General features: G+C 40.4%; 1 protein-coding gene across 1 annotated transcript in view; it reads left to right on the plus strand.

Annotated features, from left to right (window-relative positions):
- UBAC2 (UBA domain containing 2) overlaps positions 1 to 21,547 on the plus strand; it is a 271,053-nt gene that overhangs the window by 226,663 nt on the left and 22,843 nt on the right. The window contains exon 8 of the mRNA XM_043995830.1: positions 20,593 to 20,718. Within this exon, the coding sequence (XP_043851765.1) occupies positions 20,593 to 20,718 (126 nt within the window). The remainder of the gene's footprint in view (positions 1 to 20,592; positions 20,719 to 21,547) is intronic.

A 21,547-nucleotide genomic window follows, 5' to 3' on the forward strand; every position in this document is an offset into this window, starting at 1 on the left:
CTGGGAATACAAAGAAAGGCAAAAACATGGGCCTTGCTGTCATGGAGCTCACATTTTAATGGTAGAGACAGCGAGCAGACGGCTGGGTGCAAGTCAGATTATTCGGGGGAAAATGTCAGAGAATCTGAGAGAAAGGCAGGGTTGGGTTGGGACACCAGCAAAAGGTGGGATTGGAGCTGTCTGAAGCAAAGTGGGAAAGCCAGATAGATGGCAGAGGTGAGGAAGGAGAGAATTGTTGTTGTCATCATTGTTCTTGTTCATCCATTGCTCTTAAAGAGGACCACTGATATCATGAGGGTGATGTCTTGACTTGTGAGTGAATTGTGGGAGAGAATTCCAGGCATAAGGGAGAGCCACTGAAAACACAGAGTCAAGAGACCAAGTGCCCCGTGAGAGGACACGGGGGAGGAAAGCATCAGATCAAGCATGAGATGATGAGGGTGGCAGCTCTGTGTATGGAAGAAAGGAGGAATATAAAAGAGTTCTAGGAAGGTAAAAAAGGCTTTGCAACAAATTGTGTGTATCAGGTGAGTGCTAGTCTGGAATTGAGGATGACACAAAGGTTGGGAGCCTGGGTGACTTAGAATCAGGGTACCCTCAACAGTAGGGGGAAATTCTGGAATAGGGATGTGCTTGGGGGAAAGATAATGAATTCTGTTTTAAACATGTTGAGTTTGAAATATCTATGAGACATCCAGTTTAAGATGTCCAGAAGGTATGTGGTGATGTAAGACTAGAGGTCACTAGAGATGTGAGAAAGTCATCTGCATAAAGATGATAGTTGAACTCATGGGAGCTAATGAGGTTATCCTGTGAGTTTGTATTTAGGGAGAAGGAAAGAGGACCCATAACAAAGACTTGGGGGGCAGCTAGATGGCACAGTGGATAAAGCACCAGCTCAGGAGTACCTGAGTTCAAATCCAGCCTCAAACACTTGACACTTACTAGCTGTGTGACCTTGGGCAAGTCACTTAACCCCCATTGCCCCACCAAAAAACAAAAACAAATTGTCTTCCTCATAACAACACTGGAAGGTAGATATTCTTATCCCCATTATACAGATGAACAAACCAAGGCTCAGAGAAATGAAATGCCTTGCTCAAGGTTTCTTTGCTAGTAAATGGTAGAGCCAAGATTCACACCCAAATCCTTTGACTCGAAATTAAGCGGTCCTTCTAATAAGCCACACTTTCCATTCTTGTTTCCCACAAGTCCCTTACATAAACCTTCTCTCCTCTAGTCATCTGCTTCCTAACTTTAGTAAGCATATACTATGCTTATTTTCTATTTCCTGTTTTTGCTAGCACTGTTAACACTTCCTAGAATGCCTTCCTCTTTTTTTTTCACTGCTGTCCAAATCCTAATCAGCCTTCAAAGCTCATCTCAAGGCCCACTTGCTCCATGAAGCTCCCCTCAGCTACCCCAGCCCATATTGATCTCTCTCATCTTCCAACTGCTGTAGCATTTAAAGCCTTTGGTTACACAATTTAGTACTTAATTATGCACTGTCTTATATTCTCTGTTTCTTGTATGTAAATCTTGGCCCCTGGGGTAGATTATAAACTCCCCATGGGCATGAATCACATCTTACACTTCCCATGTTTCCTCCTTAATACCTAGCAGTACTGGACACATAGCAGGCACCCACTAAACGTTGGTTGGTTGGTTGGTTGGTTGGTTGGTTGACAAAATGCCATGTGCTAGCTTACTATAAATTTTGTGTTTGACCTCAAAACGCCTTTGAAATTCTTTGTATACCTTTTTCATGTTCTTTATCAGCTTCTCTTTGGTCAGCTTTTTGTGGTTCACATACCATACTACAATTGGGAGGCTTCTCAATTTGAAATTTTATTTTCAAGGAGTTCAAATAGGCATTTTCAGTGAGTCCTTTATTTCATTAGAAAATTTAGACATTTTGTAAAAATGGCTGTTTAGAAACCTAAAAAGTATGTTAAATATACAAAGCAAGCTTTTTGGTCTATCACTTTTTAAAATGCAAGCCGTTTCCTTTTTCCATTTTTTTATATATGTGGTTATTGCATTTAAAGAAGACAAAGTGAAGGAAATGTTTCCTGTTTGTGGAGACAGATGGCAAGTCCATATTAAACCCTACAAAAAAAGGAGAACAATGCCAAAAACATCTTAGAATTAGTACTTATAAAACTTTCTGCTTTTAAAGCATTTTCTTACTAACATAAACATAGTTAAGGTTTTACATTATAAAACATAAGGGGGTTGTTACAAACTGTCTGAAGGCATGCTTTTAAAAAGCTATACCTGGGGGCAGCTAGATGGCACAGTGGATAAAGCACCGGCCCTGGATTCAGGAGTACCTGAGTTCAAATCCAGCCTCAGACACTTGACACTTACTAGCTGTGTGACCCTGGGCAAGTCACTTAACCCCAATTGCCTCACCAAAAAAAAAATTAAATAATAAAAAAGCTATACCTGGATAATTTAATCGCAGTAAGCTTCCCCTAATTTTTTTAAGTATGTGCTTTTCTAGCTAAATATATTGATGTTTTTAACTTATACAGATGATATAAGGTAAGCAAGGAATTATGTTACAATTGACTCAATTATCCTTAGACTGTCTAAAATTGGTCATGGACCGTTTTTCTAGGAACTTTTTTCCCTCACTTTTAGAGTATGCCATGATGTATCTTCTTTCCTGGTCCAGACATGTTTGCTCTTGCTTGGGTTAAGAATACAGCAAACTTAGCACTTTCTTCCTTCAGTGGATCCATAATTTCATTGATATGAGCATGCCTTCCATGGTACCAATTCCAATCCATCTTACCTTCTTTGTATAATTTTTGTCAGTTTCTTTTTGTAAATTTTCCATAAATGATCTGCCAATGCACTGGAGAGCTTCCCCTAGTCCTTTTTATATGTCATGGATATGTTAGTACTCAGGCTGCCATTATTACCCACTACTCTCACTGTATGACCCATCTACCTCTTTCTCTGGTCATATGTGTTTCTGAAGATATTTTTTTTGCCTTTTCTTGAATGTATGTCATCATTTACAATATGTCAAAGTTTCTTTACACCAACTGTACATTTTTCCACGTTTTATTGGATCATCAACTATTTTTATTCTTCAGAGAATGGTATTCCAAAATTCATGGCTCTGTAGTCTCACCAGAAGACTATTGATGTTTAAAAAAAAAATAGGCTGGCTCACCAAAAAAAAAGGCTTTAGCTGCAATAACTAGCTTGATATCATTAAAAGTGCTATAGTTTCCCAAATACCATCCAGTTTGATCTTCTTTGATTCAAAACTGGACCCAGTCATCTATCTGTGGTGCCTTTCTAATGCTTATATGTTGGCAGGTGGAGCCAAGATGGAAGAGTACCAGAAGGCAATACAGCCCTTCTTCACTCACCACTACCCCACCCCACTCCCCAGCTCCAAAGACATCTAGAATATATACCAGACCAAATCCTAATGGGGAAATCCAATAAAAAGTTACATTGCATCACTTGTCCAGCCCAAGTTTGGATAGGGACACAGACCAACAGGTCTGTAATCACTAGAGATGGGATCTGTCCAGGAAGGAACACACCAAGACCAGTGCATTCTATCACCCCATGCACCAGGGCAAGAGGAGGTCCAAGACTCCTAGTGGGATGCTATTGGGAATAGATAACTGGCAGCTTTGTCACTTACTAGCCAATTCAGGGTCACAGATCCAGGGTGTACAGAAAAGGCAACCTGTACCCAGGAATACAGTGATCATAGGCTCTAGGCGGTGTACCAAGATAGGATCAAGGTCAGAAGAAAACAGCAGTAGTGTGGCTCAGATTCCAGGAGCAGAGTATAATCTTAATTCCAGTTTCTAACCCATCTGAAACCTGCAGAGGAATAAACAGAGCAGGAATTCCAGAACAAAGAAGACCCCTACAGTTCTGCCATTCAGAATCAGCAGAGCCTCCTAGCCAGCTGATAGTGGCTGAATCCAGCAGCATTCTACTGTTGCTCACACCCAAACCCAGGTCAGGAGCTTACAGAGTTCCAGCTAGGGGCAGTGGTCAGACTTCGCCATAGATCAGACCCTTTTGGAGGCCCTAAAGGCTTGCAGGTCTTCTTCTGAGATCCTGGAGTAATACAACACTCAGTTACCACCCCCCACCCCCCACCCCCGGAAAGCAACAGCTAGACCTTCCTTCCAGAAGGCTGCTGATCCAGGTCCTAATATCAAATCTACAATCAGGAAGTAAGGCTGGAAGAATGAGCAAACAAAGAAAGAACCCAATTGGGGCAGCTAGGTGGCGCAGTGGATAGAGCACCGGCCCTGGACTCAAGAGTACCTGAGTTCAAATCTGGCCTCAGACACTTAACACTTACTGGCTGTTTGACCCTGGGCAAGTCACTTAACCCCAATTGCCTCACCAAAAAAAAAAAAAAAGTAAAAGAAAGAACCCAGTTATAAAATGCTATTATGGTGACAGGGATGCTCAAGACACAAGACCAGAAGAAGAAAATAATTCCAAGATGCCTACAAACAAAGCCTCAAAGAAAACTGAGCTTGGGCACATATTCAACTAGAATTCCTAGAAGAGATAAAGCAAACATTTTAAAATGTTTTTATAAATTAAATTGATATACTAGAAGGGGAAAATAGAAAAGAAATGAGAGCTATGGAAGAAAGAATTGGAATCAGCAGCTTGGCTCAAAAGGGACAAAACCTTGCCCAGGCTACAAACTCCCAGAAAATCAAAATGGACCATAAGAAGCCAATGACTCCATGAAATAAGAAATATTAAAACAAAGTCAGGGGCAGCTAGGTGGCACAATGGATAAAGCACTGGCCCTGGATTCAGGAGGACTTGAGTTCAAATCCGGCCTCAGACACTTGACACTTACTAGCTGTTGTGAAATTTAAAATTGGATATTAGATCATAAATCTCCCCTACTTAACTTTTCCCTTAATTTATCTCCCAGACTAGTAAATGGAAGAAGCTTCTGGTTTTCTAGATAGAGCCTTTATTGTATATAAGGTGTTGTTGATTAGAAGGATAGGAAAGTAGAAATACAGTAGAAATCGTCTTAAATCTAGGCTTAGTCTATATTTCTTATAAAAACTCACCAAACCAAAAAAGGCCACCTTTGGAGTGAGGGAGACCGTCTGTGCTGCGCCCCCAGGAGTCCCGCCAAGCAGGCAAAAAAGCCTACTCTGCCTCTCTCCACCCCGGAAGTCAAAAAACCCGGCAGGCAGTCTGACATGCGCAGCAGGCGGACTGTACCCGGCAGGCAGTCTGACATGCGCAGCAGGCGGACTGTACCCGGCAGGCAGTCTGACATGCGCAGCAGGCGGACTGTTCATCTCCTCCCCAAAAGGGTGGTCCTTGAAAAACTGGCGTCTTTCAGTTATCCTAACCGACTGTTAAAAACTTTCATATTTTACCACATTTCCCCCCTTTGCTTCCTCAAGAAATGGAATGTTTCCTTGACGGAACAGTAAAAAGAATATAATAACTATTGCTAACTAATAATATGCGAACAACAATACAGAAAAAGAAGAGAGGAAAGTTTTGTCCAGAGGGGCGATTTTTTTTTTTTTCTTTCCTCATGAACCGACGCTTTGACATTTGTCTTGCAAAGGGAGAGCCTCTGCAGAGAGTACATGTTACAGATAGTATATAACAGAAAGGAGATAGTAAAAGCTAATAAAGCAAAACAGTTCATATAAAGTCTCTGAGTTCTCTTGTCTTCTTGAAGTGGTAAGATGTCATCAGGAGGAAACTGGATTCTGGTCTGGAAAACTGGATTCTGGACTCTGGTCTGGATTCTGGACTCTGGACTCTGGTCTGGAAAGCTGGATTTCTTCTTTAACTGTTTGAATTGCTGTATTTTTTTTTTACTAAACCTTAGCATAGCATTTTGCAATCAGTAACACTTTTTACCACCATGTGTCTGGATCAAAGTCAAATTTAGTATGTGTTCATGACACCTGAAAATGTTATGGAAAGGTTATCATACCATATCTCATGGTTCCGAGACAGCCAGTGATTGTGCTAGGCCACAGGTGAATTCAACTGAGTGAGATAAAAAGATAAGTAAGTTCAGTTAAATTAGGTTAAATTAGGAGGGAGAGAGGATGAATACTGGACTGTGCCTAGTAATTGTGCTCTACATAGTCACCATCATAAGCAAACCATGGACTTATGTATACCTGTCTCTCCTTTTGTTGCACATATATTCTCTCCAGGGCCTGCATCAGAGTTCACAGCAAGTTAGTCTCTGAAATGATAAGTTTCCATATTTCTGAAATCTCATTAATTTCACCAAAGACAATATGATGGTAAAAATGTGTGCTATGCTGCATAACTGAGAATATATTAGTGATATATACAATAATTCCAAACCATACCCAGAGTATAATGACATATAAATAATAAATGAATGTAAATAGCTGATTATATTAGACATTGTTACATAATCTTCTTTTAGACATTATTACATAATCTTCTTTTAGCAAGTAGACCACATCATCTTATACATGAATTCTCTAGTATAACAGTAGCAGATACTTAAAGTGGTGATTAATTCATCAAAAAGAAATAAGACTTCAATTAGCAAGATTCAATATTCAATAGCATATACTTAAAATGCCTTTGAAAAGTCACTTAGTTTACAAAATCGGGTTTTTAAAGAAAAGCAAAAGAAACAAAAGTAAAAAAAAAACAAAGCAAAACCAAAAACCAAAAATAAAAGGCAAAAGATTCGCTAAGCACCCTTTTGTGCTCTTAAAGAATTTAAAGGTGTGGTGAATTCCAGGTCTTTTCAGTGCCTTTCAAAAGTCAAAACAAAACAAAAAGCAAAAAGGATTAAAAAAAAAATAGGTATAGGGTAGGGAAAAGGGTGGGAGAAATTGAGGTGGGCCAGAAAACTAGGCCATGTGCTTCAGTGCTTTTGCCTGTGGAAGGAAATGCTTGTTAAATTTTAAGGTATTTAAGCTGCTAGAGTTTGGGGTATGCCACATTGTTTTAACTGGTTCCCCAATTCTCTGCATGCCAAAGTGGCAGGGGTTTCTGAATTGTCATTGATCTTTCTAATGCTGTCATAATGTTCTTTATGGTAGAAAATGTGGAGTTCTCTAGCATCAGTTTTGTCTGTGCCACTGATTTTCAATAAAGGCTGATTTAATTGATGAACCACAACATTCAGCTGATGCTGCTTAGCAAATGCTACAATTGTATCATTTCCTCCCCACTTTCCAAATTTCTTTAATTCATCAACATATTCTTCAAAAGGGGAGTCATTTACTATAAAAGACTCAAACTCTTGTCTATGGTTAATCATATAAGAAGCAGCTTCTTGTCTGTGTCTGAGATGATTTCTACAGTGACCTTCTAGCTGGTCTGCTAAAGCCCTAAAAAGGCAATTTCCGTCTCCTGATACTTTACGAAGACTGAGTCCCAAAGCATTTAACTGATCAGTGGGATTATTAAATGGGAACTGCCTTTTTCCTCTGAACTCTCTTTGCTCTTTAACAGTTGCTATCTTTAGGGTTTTTACCTCTTTAGCGTCTACCTCAGGCCTATCTGAAATCTCTTCACCTATGAATGGTGCAGGCTTTATATGAGAGCAATGAATCCATGAGTCTTTTTCACCAATTTTAATGGCAGTAGGAGTTGTCAATAATACCTGAAAAGGTCCTTCCCAGGCAGGTTGAGTTCCACTGGTTTTCTGAAAATTCTTTACATATATTTTATCTCCTGGGTTGAAGTTATGCAATGAAAAGTCTAATGGTCCTGCCTGGACCACAGCTCCTGCCTCATGGAGTTCACGTAGCCTGGTCTGTAATTCCTGTATATAGGAAGCAACAGAAGTATCACCTCCCACCAGTGATGTATAAACTGGGGAAAAAGTTTTAGCTTGGATAGGAGGGTGACCAAAAAGCATTTCATAAGGAGATATATGAAGTTCTCCTCTTGGTCTACTTCGTAGATAGAATAATGCCAATGGTAGAACATCAGGCCATTTCAAATGGGTTTCAGTACATAATTTGCCAATCATACTCTTAAGCTCTTTATTCATACGTTCGACTTGGCCTGAACTTTGTGGATGGTAGGGCGTGTGGAATTTTGGAGTCACTCCCAAGAAAGAGTAGATTTGGGATAAAATCGAATCAGTGAAATGTGTGCCTTTGTCAGAATCGATGCGGGCTGGTGGGCCAAAACGAGGTACTATCTCTTTAAGAAGAATTTTGGCAACAAAGGCAGCTGTGGCTCGGGGGCTGGGAAAGGCCTCCACCCACCGAGTGAGCTGATCAACTATAACAAGGCAAAATTTATAATGTCCTGCTTTTGGCATAGTAATATAATCAATTTGTAAGTGCTCAAAAGGTGTATATGCTAGAGGACGCCCTCCATAAGCTTTGGCCTTAAAAGCATACTGATTATAAGACTGACATGTGGAGCAGCCCGAGCAGATTCGAGATGCTGTATTAGTCACACCTGGTGCTATCCAGGTTCTCTTAATAGAGTCTACAATGCCTTGTGTACCAAAATGGCCTTTTCTGTGAACAGAGAGGCATACCTGGTGGTAGAATTTCCGGGGAAGAAATGGCTTACCTTCCGGAGACACCCAGATGCCATTGATCTGTTTCGCCTTAAATTTCTTTTTCCACTTTTCTACTTCAGAATCGTCATAGGTTAGGTTGGAAGGAATATCCTCAGAAGGTGAAAGGTTAAATACATGTTCAGGAGCTTCTAATGCAGCAAGCTTGGCTGCAGAATCGGCTCGTGCATTTCCCTTTGAAACAGGATCACTATTCCCTGTGTGGGCAGGGCAATGTACAACAGCTAGGGAAGAAGGCAGTTTCAGGGCATCTAAGAGGTCCTTGATAAGGTCCCCATTGGCAATAGCCTTGCCCGAGGATGTTAGAAAGCCTCGTTGACGCCAAATCATACCAATAAAGTGGCATATGCCAAAGCCATATTTCGAGTCAGTAAAAATAGTGGCACTCTTATCTTTAGCTATATTACAGGCCTGTGTAAGAGCCACAAGTTCAGCAGCCTGTGCACTAAAATGGCAAGGCAGAGAAGCTGCCCAGAGGGTGTCATAATCAGAAACTACAGCAGCTCCAGTAAAATGGGTTCCCTCTCTCATAAATGAGGAACCATCTGTATAGAGGACAAGATCAGGATTTTCTAAAGGTGTATCAAAAAGATCATCACGGGGTTTTTCAGCCATATCAACTAAAGAAGCACAGTCATGCAACGGTTCCCCCGAGAATGGTAAATTAGGGAGTAGTGTTGCTGGATTAAGAACTGTGCAGCGTTTTAAAGTGATATTCTCATTACCTAACAGGGTTATTTCATACTTAGCCAGCCTTTGATCTGAAAAGGCTTGTGTCCTGTGACGTAGTAAGAGAGCCTCCACTTCATGAGGGCATTGCACAGTTAGAGGGTTACCTAGGACCAAATCAGAGGCTTTTTCTACCAAAAGCGCTGTGGCCGCCACTGCTCTAAGGCAAGGTGGCACTCCAGCCGCTACAGGGTCCAGCTGAATTGAATAGTAGGCTATAGGACGCTGGTTAGGCCCCAGTGACTGAGTCAGGACTCCAGAAGCCACCCCCCTTTGTTCATGCACAAAGAGAGTGAAAGGCTTACTATAATCTGGCAGTCCTAGGGCAGGTGCTGATAACAAGGCCCGTTTTAATTCTTTTATGGCTGAGAGATGCTGGGGATCCAACTGTAAACTGTCTGGAACAGAACTTTTTGTAAGAGCTATGAGGGGTTTAGTAATTTCACCAAAAGAGGGTATCCATTGTCTACAGTACCCGGCTGCTCCTAGAATGGCTCTCAACTGCCTCTTAGTAGTGGGGGCAGAGAGTTGTTGAATGGCCTGGACTCGCTTAGAAGAGACAGAGCGAGTTCCAGCAGCCAAAATAAATCCTAAATATTCTACCTGGGGCAAACACCATTGTACCTTTGTCTTGGAAACCTTGTGTCCTCTCTTGTGCAGCTCCAGCAGTAAGTGACGGCTATCTTCCTGACAAATTTCAGCATTAGGAGAGGCCAAAAGTAAGTCATCAACATATTGTACTAGTGTGGAGGCTTTAAAGGTAATAGAGGCCAGATCCTGCTGTAAAATTTGGGAAAATAATGTGGGACTGTCTACAAATCCCTGTGGGAGTCTAGTCCAGGTCCACTGTCTATTTTTCCAGGTAAAAGCAAATAAATATTGGAAGTCCTCATGTACTGGTATGGAGAAAAAGGCAGAGCAAAGGTCTACCACTGTGAAACATGTAGATTCATAGGGAATTGAGGAAATTATCATAGCCGGATTTGCGACTATAGAATGTCTATGAATAACATAATTATTAATCGCTCTAAGATCTTGCACAAAGCGATAAACAGGTTTACCATCTGGCCCAGGCTTGGGTTTTTTAACTGGCAAAATGGGAGTATTGCATGGAGAGTGATGACATGGAATAATAATACCCTGGCTTTTCAAAGCCTCAATTATAGGGGTGATCCCTTCTATTGCTTCCCTAGACAATGGATACTGTGGAATGGAGGGGGGTGGTCCCCCCTTAACTTTAAAGGTAACAGGCATGGCAGACTTAAGGAGCCCCACCTCATTAGGGGATGAGGCCCATAAAGACTCAGGAATGTCAGAGGGGATTTTGGATACCTCCCCTGCTGTTCCTTGAGCTTCTGTAAGTAAAATTGGTAATAAATGAACAGTATCCTCTGGCAATTGTAAGGAGACAGCCCCATCTGGAGCACAAGATATGGTTGCTCTAAGCTTGCAAAGGAGATCACGACCTAATAAATTTACAGGGGCATCAGGCATGAGTAAAAATGAATGTTCTACTGTTAAGGGCCCCATAGATACCATGCGAGGATTCAATTTTGCCACTCTCTGGCTCTTTCCTGAGACTCCCACTACATTCAAATATCCTACAGGTCTACACCCAGCATCTGGTTTGCTTACTAATACTGATTTAGAGGCTCCTGTGTCTAGCAGACAATCATAATAAGTCTCCCCCACTTTTAAGGTGACATGTGGTTCATTACTCTGGGGAGGTGAATGGACTGGCACAAGTGCATTCAAAAAATCCGGATCTGGGAATATATGGCTTTCATTATCTATGTTCCATTCCTCCCCAAGACACCGTCATTCCTGTGTCCTCTTCTGAGGGGGACCTTGGTTACCATTATTCTGGTACTGCCTTTCTGTATTCCTCCGAAAAGATCTATTTCTATTTTGATTTCGCCTGTAATTAGAATTAGAATTTCTTCTCCAAGTCCTACATTCTCTCAATTCATGCCCCTCCTTACGACAGTAACAACACACCTTAGTGTCCTTGCTCCGGTGTTCACATGGCTGACTAGGAATCGCTGGTGCCAGAATGCTCTGTTTAGGGTGATCTGGATCTTCCTCACGTGAGTCAAAGACATAATTTGCAAGTTCCTTAATTCTATCTACTGTGAGATTTCTCCAGTCTGGACATTGTTTCAGAAAGTATCTGCGTATTTCTGGCAGTGAATTATAAACAAATGTGTTGAGAACGATATAGGAATCTCTTAAATCTACTGGATCCAATCTGGTGTACTGTCTAGCGGCCTCACAAAGTCTATCATAAAATCTGTTTGGTCTTTCATTAGCCTCCTGAGGTAGGCTTAAAAATTTCTGCCAGTTTTCCGGTTTTCTAGAGCAAGATTCCATTCCCTTCAGAAGTGTTTCTCTAGCATCTTTTAATCTTTGGAAATCCCTATCATCATTATAATTCCACTCTGGATCCTTTAGAGGCCATTCCACATTGGCCTTACCTTTCGCAACAAGGGCATTTCCTGCTGAGATAATATCTGTAATCTCAGTTGGGGACAGTAAAGTTTCCAAAAGGCAAGTAACATCAGCCCAACTGGGTTGATATGCATTAAATATAGTCCTTAACTGTGAAATTACAGTGTTTGGATTTTTCTCAAAACTAGGGATGAAAGATTTCCATGCGCTCAAGTCACTTGGTCTAAAGGGGCTATATTTTCTGACTTGAATTGGCACTCCCTTTTTACTATGTTCTATAGCTTCCTGCAGAGGGAGTAGTTTCTGTTGATCTGATTCTAAACTTGGATCATCTCTAGTAGAAACAGCCATTTTGAGGTCTCTCTCCATATGTGAGAATTTCATTTCGAGGTCTCTCTCCATATGTGAGAATTTCATTTTGAGGTCTCTCTCCATATGTGAGTATTTCATTTTGAGGACTCTCTCCATATGTGAGAATTTCCCCCATATCATAACAATGATAATAACAAAAACAAAACAAGACAAAAAAAACCCCAAAAAAATAAAATCCTTAGTCGTATGAACTATGGATGTGGTATTAAAAGGTATTTCAATTGCAGGCATAAAATTTCTACTTATATTAAACGTATTTTCCCAAAGATTCTCACTTATACTATTATACAAAAAACTTTTTGCTGCCTGAATGAGGAAAAAACCAATAATGTTTTGAAGGACCATTGAGTAAACTATTCCTCTAAGTCGGGACGTTATGCTGTCCCAATACATTCCGATGAGAAAAATCAAAGGGATAGTAGAATATTCGAGCATCTTGCCCTTTAAACTGGGCTGGCTTTTCTGTTTAAAGCAAGACTTTTAGAGGCTTAAAGTCTTTAAGGGAGATTAGACAAAGGGAAAGTCCGTGGGGGGGGGGGGGGGTATTCGGAAAATCCACCGAATTAGCCGGCTTATGGCCAAACTAGGGAGGGTGGGAGGGTCCTTAAGGTCCCTTCGGGGTCGCCAAACTGTGAAATTTAAAATTGGATATTAGATCATAAATCTCCCCTACTTAACTTTTCCCTTAATTTATCTCCCAGACTAGTAAATGGAAGAAGCTTCTGGTTTTCTAGATAGAGCCTTTATTGTATATAAGGTGTTGTTGATTAGAAGGATAGGAAAGTAGAAATACAGTAGAAATCGTCTTAAATCTAGGCTTAGTCTATATTTCTTATAAAAACTCACCAAACCAAAAAAGGCCACCTTTGGAGTGAGGGAGACCGTCTGTGCTGCGCCCCCAGGAGTCCCGCCAAGCAGGCAAAAAAGCCTACTCTGCCTCTCTCCACCCCGGAAGTCAAAAAACCCGGCAGGCAGTCTGACATGCGCAGCAGGCGGACTGTACCCGGCAGGCAGTCTGACATGCGCAGCAGGCGGACTGTTCATCTCCTCCCCAAAAGGGTGGTCCTTGAAAAACTGGCGTCTTTCAGTTATCCTAACCGACTGTTAAAAACTTTCATATTTTACCACACTGTGTGACCTTGGGCAAGTCACTTAACCCTCATTGTCCTGCAAAAAAAGAAAGAAAGAAAGAAAACAAAGTCAAAAGACTGAAAAAATAGAAGAAACTATAAAGTATTTCATGGCAAAAATGACTGGTCTAAGAATAATTAGAACAACTGAACACCATTACCAAAAAAAAGAGCCTACATAGATAGACATCATATTTCAAGAAATCTTAAAAGAAAACTGCCCAGATCTCTTAGAACCAGAGAACAAAATGGAAATAGAAGTAATCTGCTGGTCACCTCCTAAAATGAAAACTTCCGGAAACATTATACTCAAAACACACACACACACACACACACACACACACAGACTGCAAGTAGCCAAAAGAAAGAATTCTAATACTGAGGAGTGGCAGGTTAGAAGAAATTATCTTACACGATCTATATAAACAAGGAAGAGGCAGGGGGAATGATTGACATTTGAACCTCATTCTCATCTGAACTGATATTTAAGGAGGAAAGAATACACACATGTGCATATACACAGAGTTGGGTACAGAGATACATTGCACTTAACAGGATAATCGGAAGAAAAGGAAAAATTAGAGGCAGGATAAATCAAGGGTGACTTTAGTCTGAAACAAAATAAACTTTTAAGGATGTACAAAAATGTTTATAGGTCTTTTTGAGGGGACAAGAATGGGAATCTGGTGTGGGGGAGGGGAGTTATATTAGGGAATTGGAGAATGACTAAACAAGTTTTAAGATGGAATATTGTTCTCTTCCGGGGGCGGAGCCAAGATGGCAGAGGAAAGGCAGTAACCTCTTGGAGCTCCCCACATGATCATGCCAAAAACCTCCAAATAATTCCATAGGACAATTCCTGGAGAAGCAGAATGCACAAAAGGATGGGGTGTGATAATTTTTTAGCCAAAGATGGCTTAGAGGTTGGCAGGAAGGGTCTGCTGTACCAGGGTAGAAGTGGAGCCCAGCCATGCTGACACAGATCCAGCCCCAGGCAAGCCACACCACAAAAAGAGACCTCCTGAGCCTCTGAAGGAACTAAGCTTAGTCTGGTGAGAGGGCTGAGTGGTTGGCCAGGGGGAGATTATAGGGGGATAGGGGGTTTTGCTGGCACTGAGGTGGAACCCGGTTGTCTTGTCTGTGCTATGAACCAGGAAGCAGCCTTGAGTGGCAGCCCAGATGGGGAACATACATAGGCTCGCCTGGAGCTTGCAGCCACAATGAAACATAATTTTGTTTCCAGGTTAGAGAGTAAGGAAGCCTGGGGCTATTTACAAACGAGAGCACAGGCCAGGCAAGTGGAGAACCTGTCTCTTCTTAAATAGTACCACCTGGGATCTCCAAAAGCTTGGAACAGTACATCCTGGAAGCAGTGCTCCACTTTAAGAAGGAGTTAAAAATCAAGATATAGGCTAGCAATATGAACAGACAGAAAAAAAAAATGTGGACCATAGAAAGTTTCTCTGGTGACAAAGAAGATCAAAATACATCCTCAGAAGAAGATGATAAAGTCAAAGCTCCTACATCCAAAGCTTCCAAGAAAAATATGAATTGGGGGCAGCTAGGTGGTGCAGTGGATAGAGCACCGACCCTGGAGTCAGGAGGACCTGAGTTCAAATCCGGCCTCAGACACTCAACACTTACTAGCTGTGTGACCATAGGCAAGTCACTTAACCCCAATTGCCTCACAAAAAAAACAAACAAAAAAAACCCCAAAAAACAAAAACAAAAAATATGAATTGGTCTCAGGCCACTCTCAAAAAGGACTTTGAAGATAAAGTAAGAGAGGTAGAGGAAAAAATGAGAGTGATGCAGAAAAGTCATGAAAAAATCAATAGCTAGAAAAGCCAAATGGAAAAGCTCTTTGAAGAAAATAATTGCTTAAGAATTAAGATTGAATCAATGGAAGCTAATGACTTTATGAGAAACCAAGACACAATAAAGCAAATGAAAAATGAATGAAAAAATAGAGGGCAGTGTGAAATATCTCCTTTGAAAAACAGCTGACCTAGGAAATAGATCCAGGAGAGATCATTTGAAAATTACTGGATTACCTGAAAACCCCAATCAAAGATGGAATATTGTTGTCATGTAAGAAATGATGAAAGAGATAGTTTCATGGAAACCTGAAAAGATTTATGTGAATCAATGCATTGAAGTAAAGATAACCAGAAAAACAATTTATACATTGACAATAATATTGTAAAGAAAAACAACTTTGATGAGGATTGGGGCAGCTAGGTGGCGCAGTGAATGGAGCACCGGCCCTGGAGTCAGGAGTACCTGAGTTCAAATTCGGCCTCAGACACTTGACACTTACTAGCTGTGTGACTCTGGGCAAGTCACTTAACCCTCATTGCCCCGAAAAAAGAAAAAAGATATATGAGGATCAGTATAATGACCAACCACAATTTCCAGAGGACTAATGAGGAAACATGCTACCTACCTTCTGATAGAAAAGTGAAGGATTGAAAATGCAGAATGAGGGATATATTTTTGGACATGGGCAATATGGAAATGTGTTTTGCTTGACCACATGAGATTGTAACTAGCATTTTGTTTTCCTCAATTAAAAAATGAAATATAAAAAGAAAAAATTGTACCAATAGACTCAATCTTTGAGCTGAATTATAACTTCAGTCTCCATGTGTCCTTCAGTACAATGTGTCCTTTATTCACTTCTTTTTTCCACTGTGGATTATAACATCAGTCTTTTTTGAGTGACTATCATAAGAATATAAATTTAGATCCAGAAAAGTTCTTTGAAGTCATGTAGTCTAATCACTTCGTTTTATAGATAAAACCCAGACAGATTAAATGATTTGCCCATGGTCTCATAGGTCATATTAACAAAGCACCAATTCAAACCCAGATCCTCTGACTCCAAGTTGAAGATCTTTTCCACTGCATTAGATCTCTTTTAAGAGGCACTGTAATGTTCCAGTGCTTAATGAAATCAGCAGAATATCACCCACGAACAAGTGCACCTATAGAATTTCTTTTCTATATACAGTCAGCCCAAGATATCCTCTATTGCTAGATGCTACAGGACTAAAAAAGGAAGACATAAAGAAGTGGATATTCCTTCTCCACATTATGTCTTCCAGAAAATGCTTAGAAATGTGAAGGATTTATTTCATTTCTAAAAGGAATATGTAGGAATATCAAAAAATAGGCAGAGAGTTGGTGTAGTATGGGCTGTGTTGGAAGCCAATCTGAGTACTGAATTAGAACATTAAAAAAAGATCATGGTTGCACTGGCATGAAAACAGGTAGTATTTGAGTTGAGAGGCTGGGCATCTGTAGCAATTGTTTTGTTGTGCATTTCATTTTAAGAGCAGAATATGAGTATATGGGGGCAGGCAGGGAGTCTGGGAGCTTGTAAATATAGTCATTGTGGGATCAGGCAGGGGTTGTGTCTTGGTCAGCTTGTGGTTTAGTTAATAATCTGCCACAAAATAGCATTAGTTCAGTTGGATTTTAGGTTCAGATGTACTGGACAAAATCTGATCTTATAGTTTTTATCAACAATGACTGCTCTGCACAAGGGTATTGGTAGAGGAACCCGCAGCCAAACCACAAGCCCTTACCTAAACAAATAGCCATGTACACACCCACACATCGAATGACCATACCCATAGCTTCACCCATATTCATATTCGACTGTCACACTGAAATGCACTTCCAAAATGTACAAGTGAGGGTTCTGGTCTCTATATTTGGCTTGGCCAAGCATCCTCCTTCTCCACTCTAGTGCACTTATGCTGAAAAACATATTCATTCACTGCAACTGCTACCTCCACACCATCCCCTCCTCATTCTCTAATGTTAAACCAAAATGCATATCAGGAACTGTGGGCTCCCAGCCTCCACACTTGCTATCATACCCTCCTTCTCAGTTCTTTTTTTTTTTTTTTTTTGGTGAGGCAATTGGGGTTAAGTGACTTGCCCAGGGTCACACAGCTAGTAAATGTCAAGTTTCCGAGGCCAGATTTGAACTCAGGTCCTCCTGACTCCAGGGCCGGTGCTCTATCCACTGCGCTACCTAGCTGCCCCATCCTTCTCAGTTCTTAAGCCTAATTAGCACACACATTGACCACAACCACTGCCTTTCCTTCCACGATTTAGTACTCACTGTGCCCAAGGTTAGCTCTCAGCCACCAGTAGCCTACATATAACACTCCTCAATCCTACTTCCACAGATTCCTGCTATCACAGAACTGTAATTCCTTGCCCCTTCTTTCCAGCCACCCCCATGATGACATGTGAGGAGAGAGTCTTTCTTCACACAAAAAACCATCTGTAGCTATCTTTTTTCAACTTCATAACATCTCAGTGTCCTGAAATCTCATGACATTTGTAAGCATATGTCTCCTTCTTACACTGTTTGATGTGTACACACAACAAATAATTGGAAAAAGTTATCCCCTGGACAAATCTATCATTAGTCTTGAATGCCACATGCAAAGAAAACATCTTATTTGAGGAGAGCCTTTAAGGCTACATTTCGTACTTGTAGGTCAGAAGTGTATTTGTAATAAGCAAACAATTGACACAGCAGGCTCTTATATTCTCTATACTGCTCAGTAATGTGATGGTGAGGCTGTGTTTTATTATAGAAAGTTGTCTCTTAAATTCTCCTTCTTCCTGCTCATCTTTTCATCAGTGATATGGTCAACACATATATAAATAATTCTCAAAAGGATTTTAGTCATGAGCAAGTATCATTGATTTGCTGACACCTTCTTGGTCTCAAAAAACAACAACAAAAAAAACCCCCACCACCACAATAATAGTACCATCCATGATCTGTTCCACTATTTTAGAATCTTCCTCTCAGATCTCATATTGCATATCCAAAACTAAGCTTATCTTTCTCCCTAAAGCCTCCCCTCCTCCAGATGTCCTTATTTTTGTTGAAGACATCATCATCCTTCTAGTGTAACGTAATCTAGGCATTATCCTGGATTATCCTCACTTTTCCTCACACCACATATCCAGTCAGTTGCCACATCTTGCCATTTCTTCCCTCACAACCTCTGTTATCTCTCAACCCTTTTCTCCATTCACAATAGCCACCACCTTAATTCAGGCCTTCATCACCTCCAAAGTCCTCCTGCCTGATGTCTCTTCCCACTCTAGTCCATCCTACACACCACTGCCAAAATAACTTTCTTAACCTTAAATCTGACCATGTGACTCTCCTACTCAGGCAACTCCAATGGCTTCCAACTGCCCTCTGAGATAAAAGGTAGACTTCTTTATTTAGCTTTGAAAGATCTTCACAACCTAGCCCCAACCTATATTTCCAGCCTTATTGGTCATTACCATCTTACTCTATGCAATCCAGCCAAATTGTCCCTCTCTGTGTTCCTCAGACCCTCTCTGTGCCTTTGTAATGGCCCTTCCCCATGTTTCTCATGCACACTCCCTGAGCCTTCACCTCAGCCCTTTCCTCCCTTTAAGATGCAATCCAGGTACCGTCTTCTGCATGAGGCCTTTCCCAATCCCCTCCACACTAAGACCCCTTCTTAACTACTTTGTATATATACTTTTACATATCATTGTTACATTTGTGCTGTCTATATGTACTTAGCTCCTCCATTAGAATGTAAGCTCAGTGAGATAGGGATTATTTCATTTAGCATAGTGCCTGATGCATAGTAGGAGCTTAATAAATAGTTGATTCATTATCAATCTATTCATGAATGACTTTATGTCACCTCCAACAGATTCCATCTGCTCTTCCCAGCTGCCATTGTCACTTTTCATACTACTTAGATACTGAGATGTGGCAGAATACAAAGGTCCTGGTTTCATTGTCATCACTGACAGGATTAGATCACTTATAAAAATACTTGCAAATCTATTCTGTTTTCCATGTATTTGTTATCCTTTCAGTTTCATCTGTAGATGTTCTCAGGATGATCTAGCATGCTGTATGATCTCAAGCCAAGCTTTTTACAGGCTCATTGTCACCTTAACTACTTTTCAATGTCTTGCAAAACAACACTACTTACAACCGATCATCAGTCTATTCCATAATAGTTTTTTTGTTTTGTTTTTTTCTGGGTGATCAGTCCAGTCCTTATTAGGGGATTTACTTACAGAAGATGCCCTCAGTTAACAACTTGTGATGGACAACAAGCAGCAGGGCATATGTAACGATTGGAATGACGCCACCTGCTGGAGACTTAATGTAGAAAAGTTCCACCATGAAAGGAAGGTCTTTGAGGGCAAGAACATGCGTCTTTTCTTTGGCATCAGGAAGTGACATTTGCTAGTGGGAGGAAGAAGGAAGAGCTGGGCACTCTGACTCCCTCTCTTTCTTTTGGACTCTGGTGGAGAGTGGAGCTAGAAATGTGCTCTCCCTTTAATAGATAGATGAATGTAGGCCTTTCTCTCTCTTTACCAAATTCTTATTCTCCTTAATAAATGCTTAAAAGTCTAACTCTTGCTAAAGCTTATAATTTATTGGCGACCACTCATTAGATATTTTAGACAGTCTAGCTAGAATTTTAGCCTTAACACATACCCATCATATGAGTCTGGTTTTATCCTTAAGCTATGTAGGTGTTTTACTAAAACTACTTAAGGAGGGAAGGATTTAAACATTCAGGATACAAGCAAGATGTAGAAACGTTCAACCAAGTTCCATAATGTTTTGAAATGAGTCTGTACTCTGAAACAATGTTGGCTCTCATTTCCATTTGCTTGACAAGATTGAGTGTTTTCTGGCTGATAGAGTTTCTAAGCTCTTTTGGCCTACTAATCAGCTACATATGTACCAAAATTTGAATCATATACAGAGATTAGAATTTACTTTCCAAGTAAAAAAATGGAAGCAGTAATAGTATAAATTTTCAAAAACTGCTAAAGAAAATTACAGTACTCCTGATTATCTGTACCTGTGTCTTTTTCATAGCAACCCAGGCCTCCTTTAAATTTTTGTCCCTTTCTCCTGACCACAACCAAGGCCTAGACCACTAACAGTAAGGTTGAGCAGGGAACAGAGTCAATAGATAGAGGAGCTAAAAATATAAATGTGTGAGTTTATGTTTCTAACTGAATTCTAAAACCATATTAGATAGCTCATTGTAAATTACCTATTGAGTGATATTATTCTTTGTAACCATGTCATGCTGATTGAAAAATAGACTATATCACTCTAGAATTTTTATTCCTTGCATGAAGGTAAATATGATACTATATATTTCTTAATTTTCCATTTTGTTTGGATTTGTGAAGGAAACAGTCTAAATATAGTAAGATGTCCTTGTTCATTTTTGTATTATAACAGTATATGTATGATCTCTTTTTTAGGGTGGTAGGATTAATTGGAATCGATTTTTTCCTCATATACGTCAGAGGCGGAATGCAAATGCTCGAGATGTTCGACAGTCTGAACAAGAAGTAGCAGCACCTCCTCATGAGGTTTCTGAGGAGCAGGTAATCTTAGATTGAGTGCACCCCTATGGAGGGAAAGTGATTTTCAGCACCTGAAAGTAAAATGTGGGAATCTTGATCAAATTTTTAAAAAACCCAAACAGTAGCTCCTTGAATTGCAGTTTGGACTCTTGATGTGTGCTGGCAAGTTTGGGAACAGCTTGATAAATTTTTAATTGTGTTTGGCTGAAAAAAATAGTCTACAACTATTGTAGACCATTATCACAATTAGTACTTTGATATTCCCTTCCCTCTGTGCTGTTTTGATAGTCACTGTGCAGAGTAAGCCCAAGGAACTTTTACCTACATTTCTGTTTCTATCACATCCCCAGGTACCAAAGTAGATCTTAATTGGAGAAGCTAGTCTTTGAATCAACAGTGTGGCACATAGGGCAGATTTTGACATCTTATCTGGAACCTGAATCCTATCCTATGCCAGTGGTGTCTAACACCAATGGGGGTACTTAGAAAAAAAACACATTGTATTTTTATTTGTTTTGCTAACCTTTCTCAATTACATTTTAATCTAGTTTGGGCCATACTCAGGAATTCTGAGGGCTGCAGACAGTAAATTTGACACGTCTGTCCTATCCTGTCATTGCCAGCATCCTTGGTTACTTTTAGACTAGACTGTAAAAACTGCTGCAAAAAGAAACTGCTTTCTCTAATTCAGTAAGCATTTATTATGTATTTAATATAGTCCAGGGACGGTGCTAGGGAAAGAAAAACAAAAATCTCTCTTAGGATCTTTGCTTCTACTAGGAGGAAACCACATATCCACAAATAAGTAAATACAGCTCCTACATGGAGTAATTTCACAGGGTGACAACAC

This window comes from Dromiciops gliroides, chromosome 3 (assembly GCF_019393635.1).
Source record: "Dromiciops gliroides isolate mDroGli1 chromosome 3, mDroGli1.pri, whole genome shotgun sequence".
Taxonomy (NCBI): Eukaryota; Metazoa; Chordata; class Mammalia; order Microbiotheria; family Microbiotheriidae; genus Dromiciops; species Dromiciops gliroides.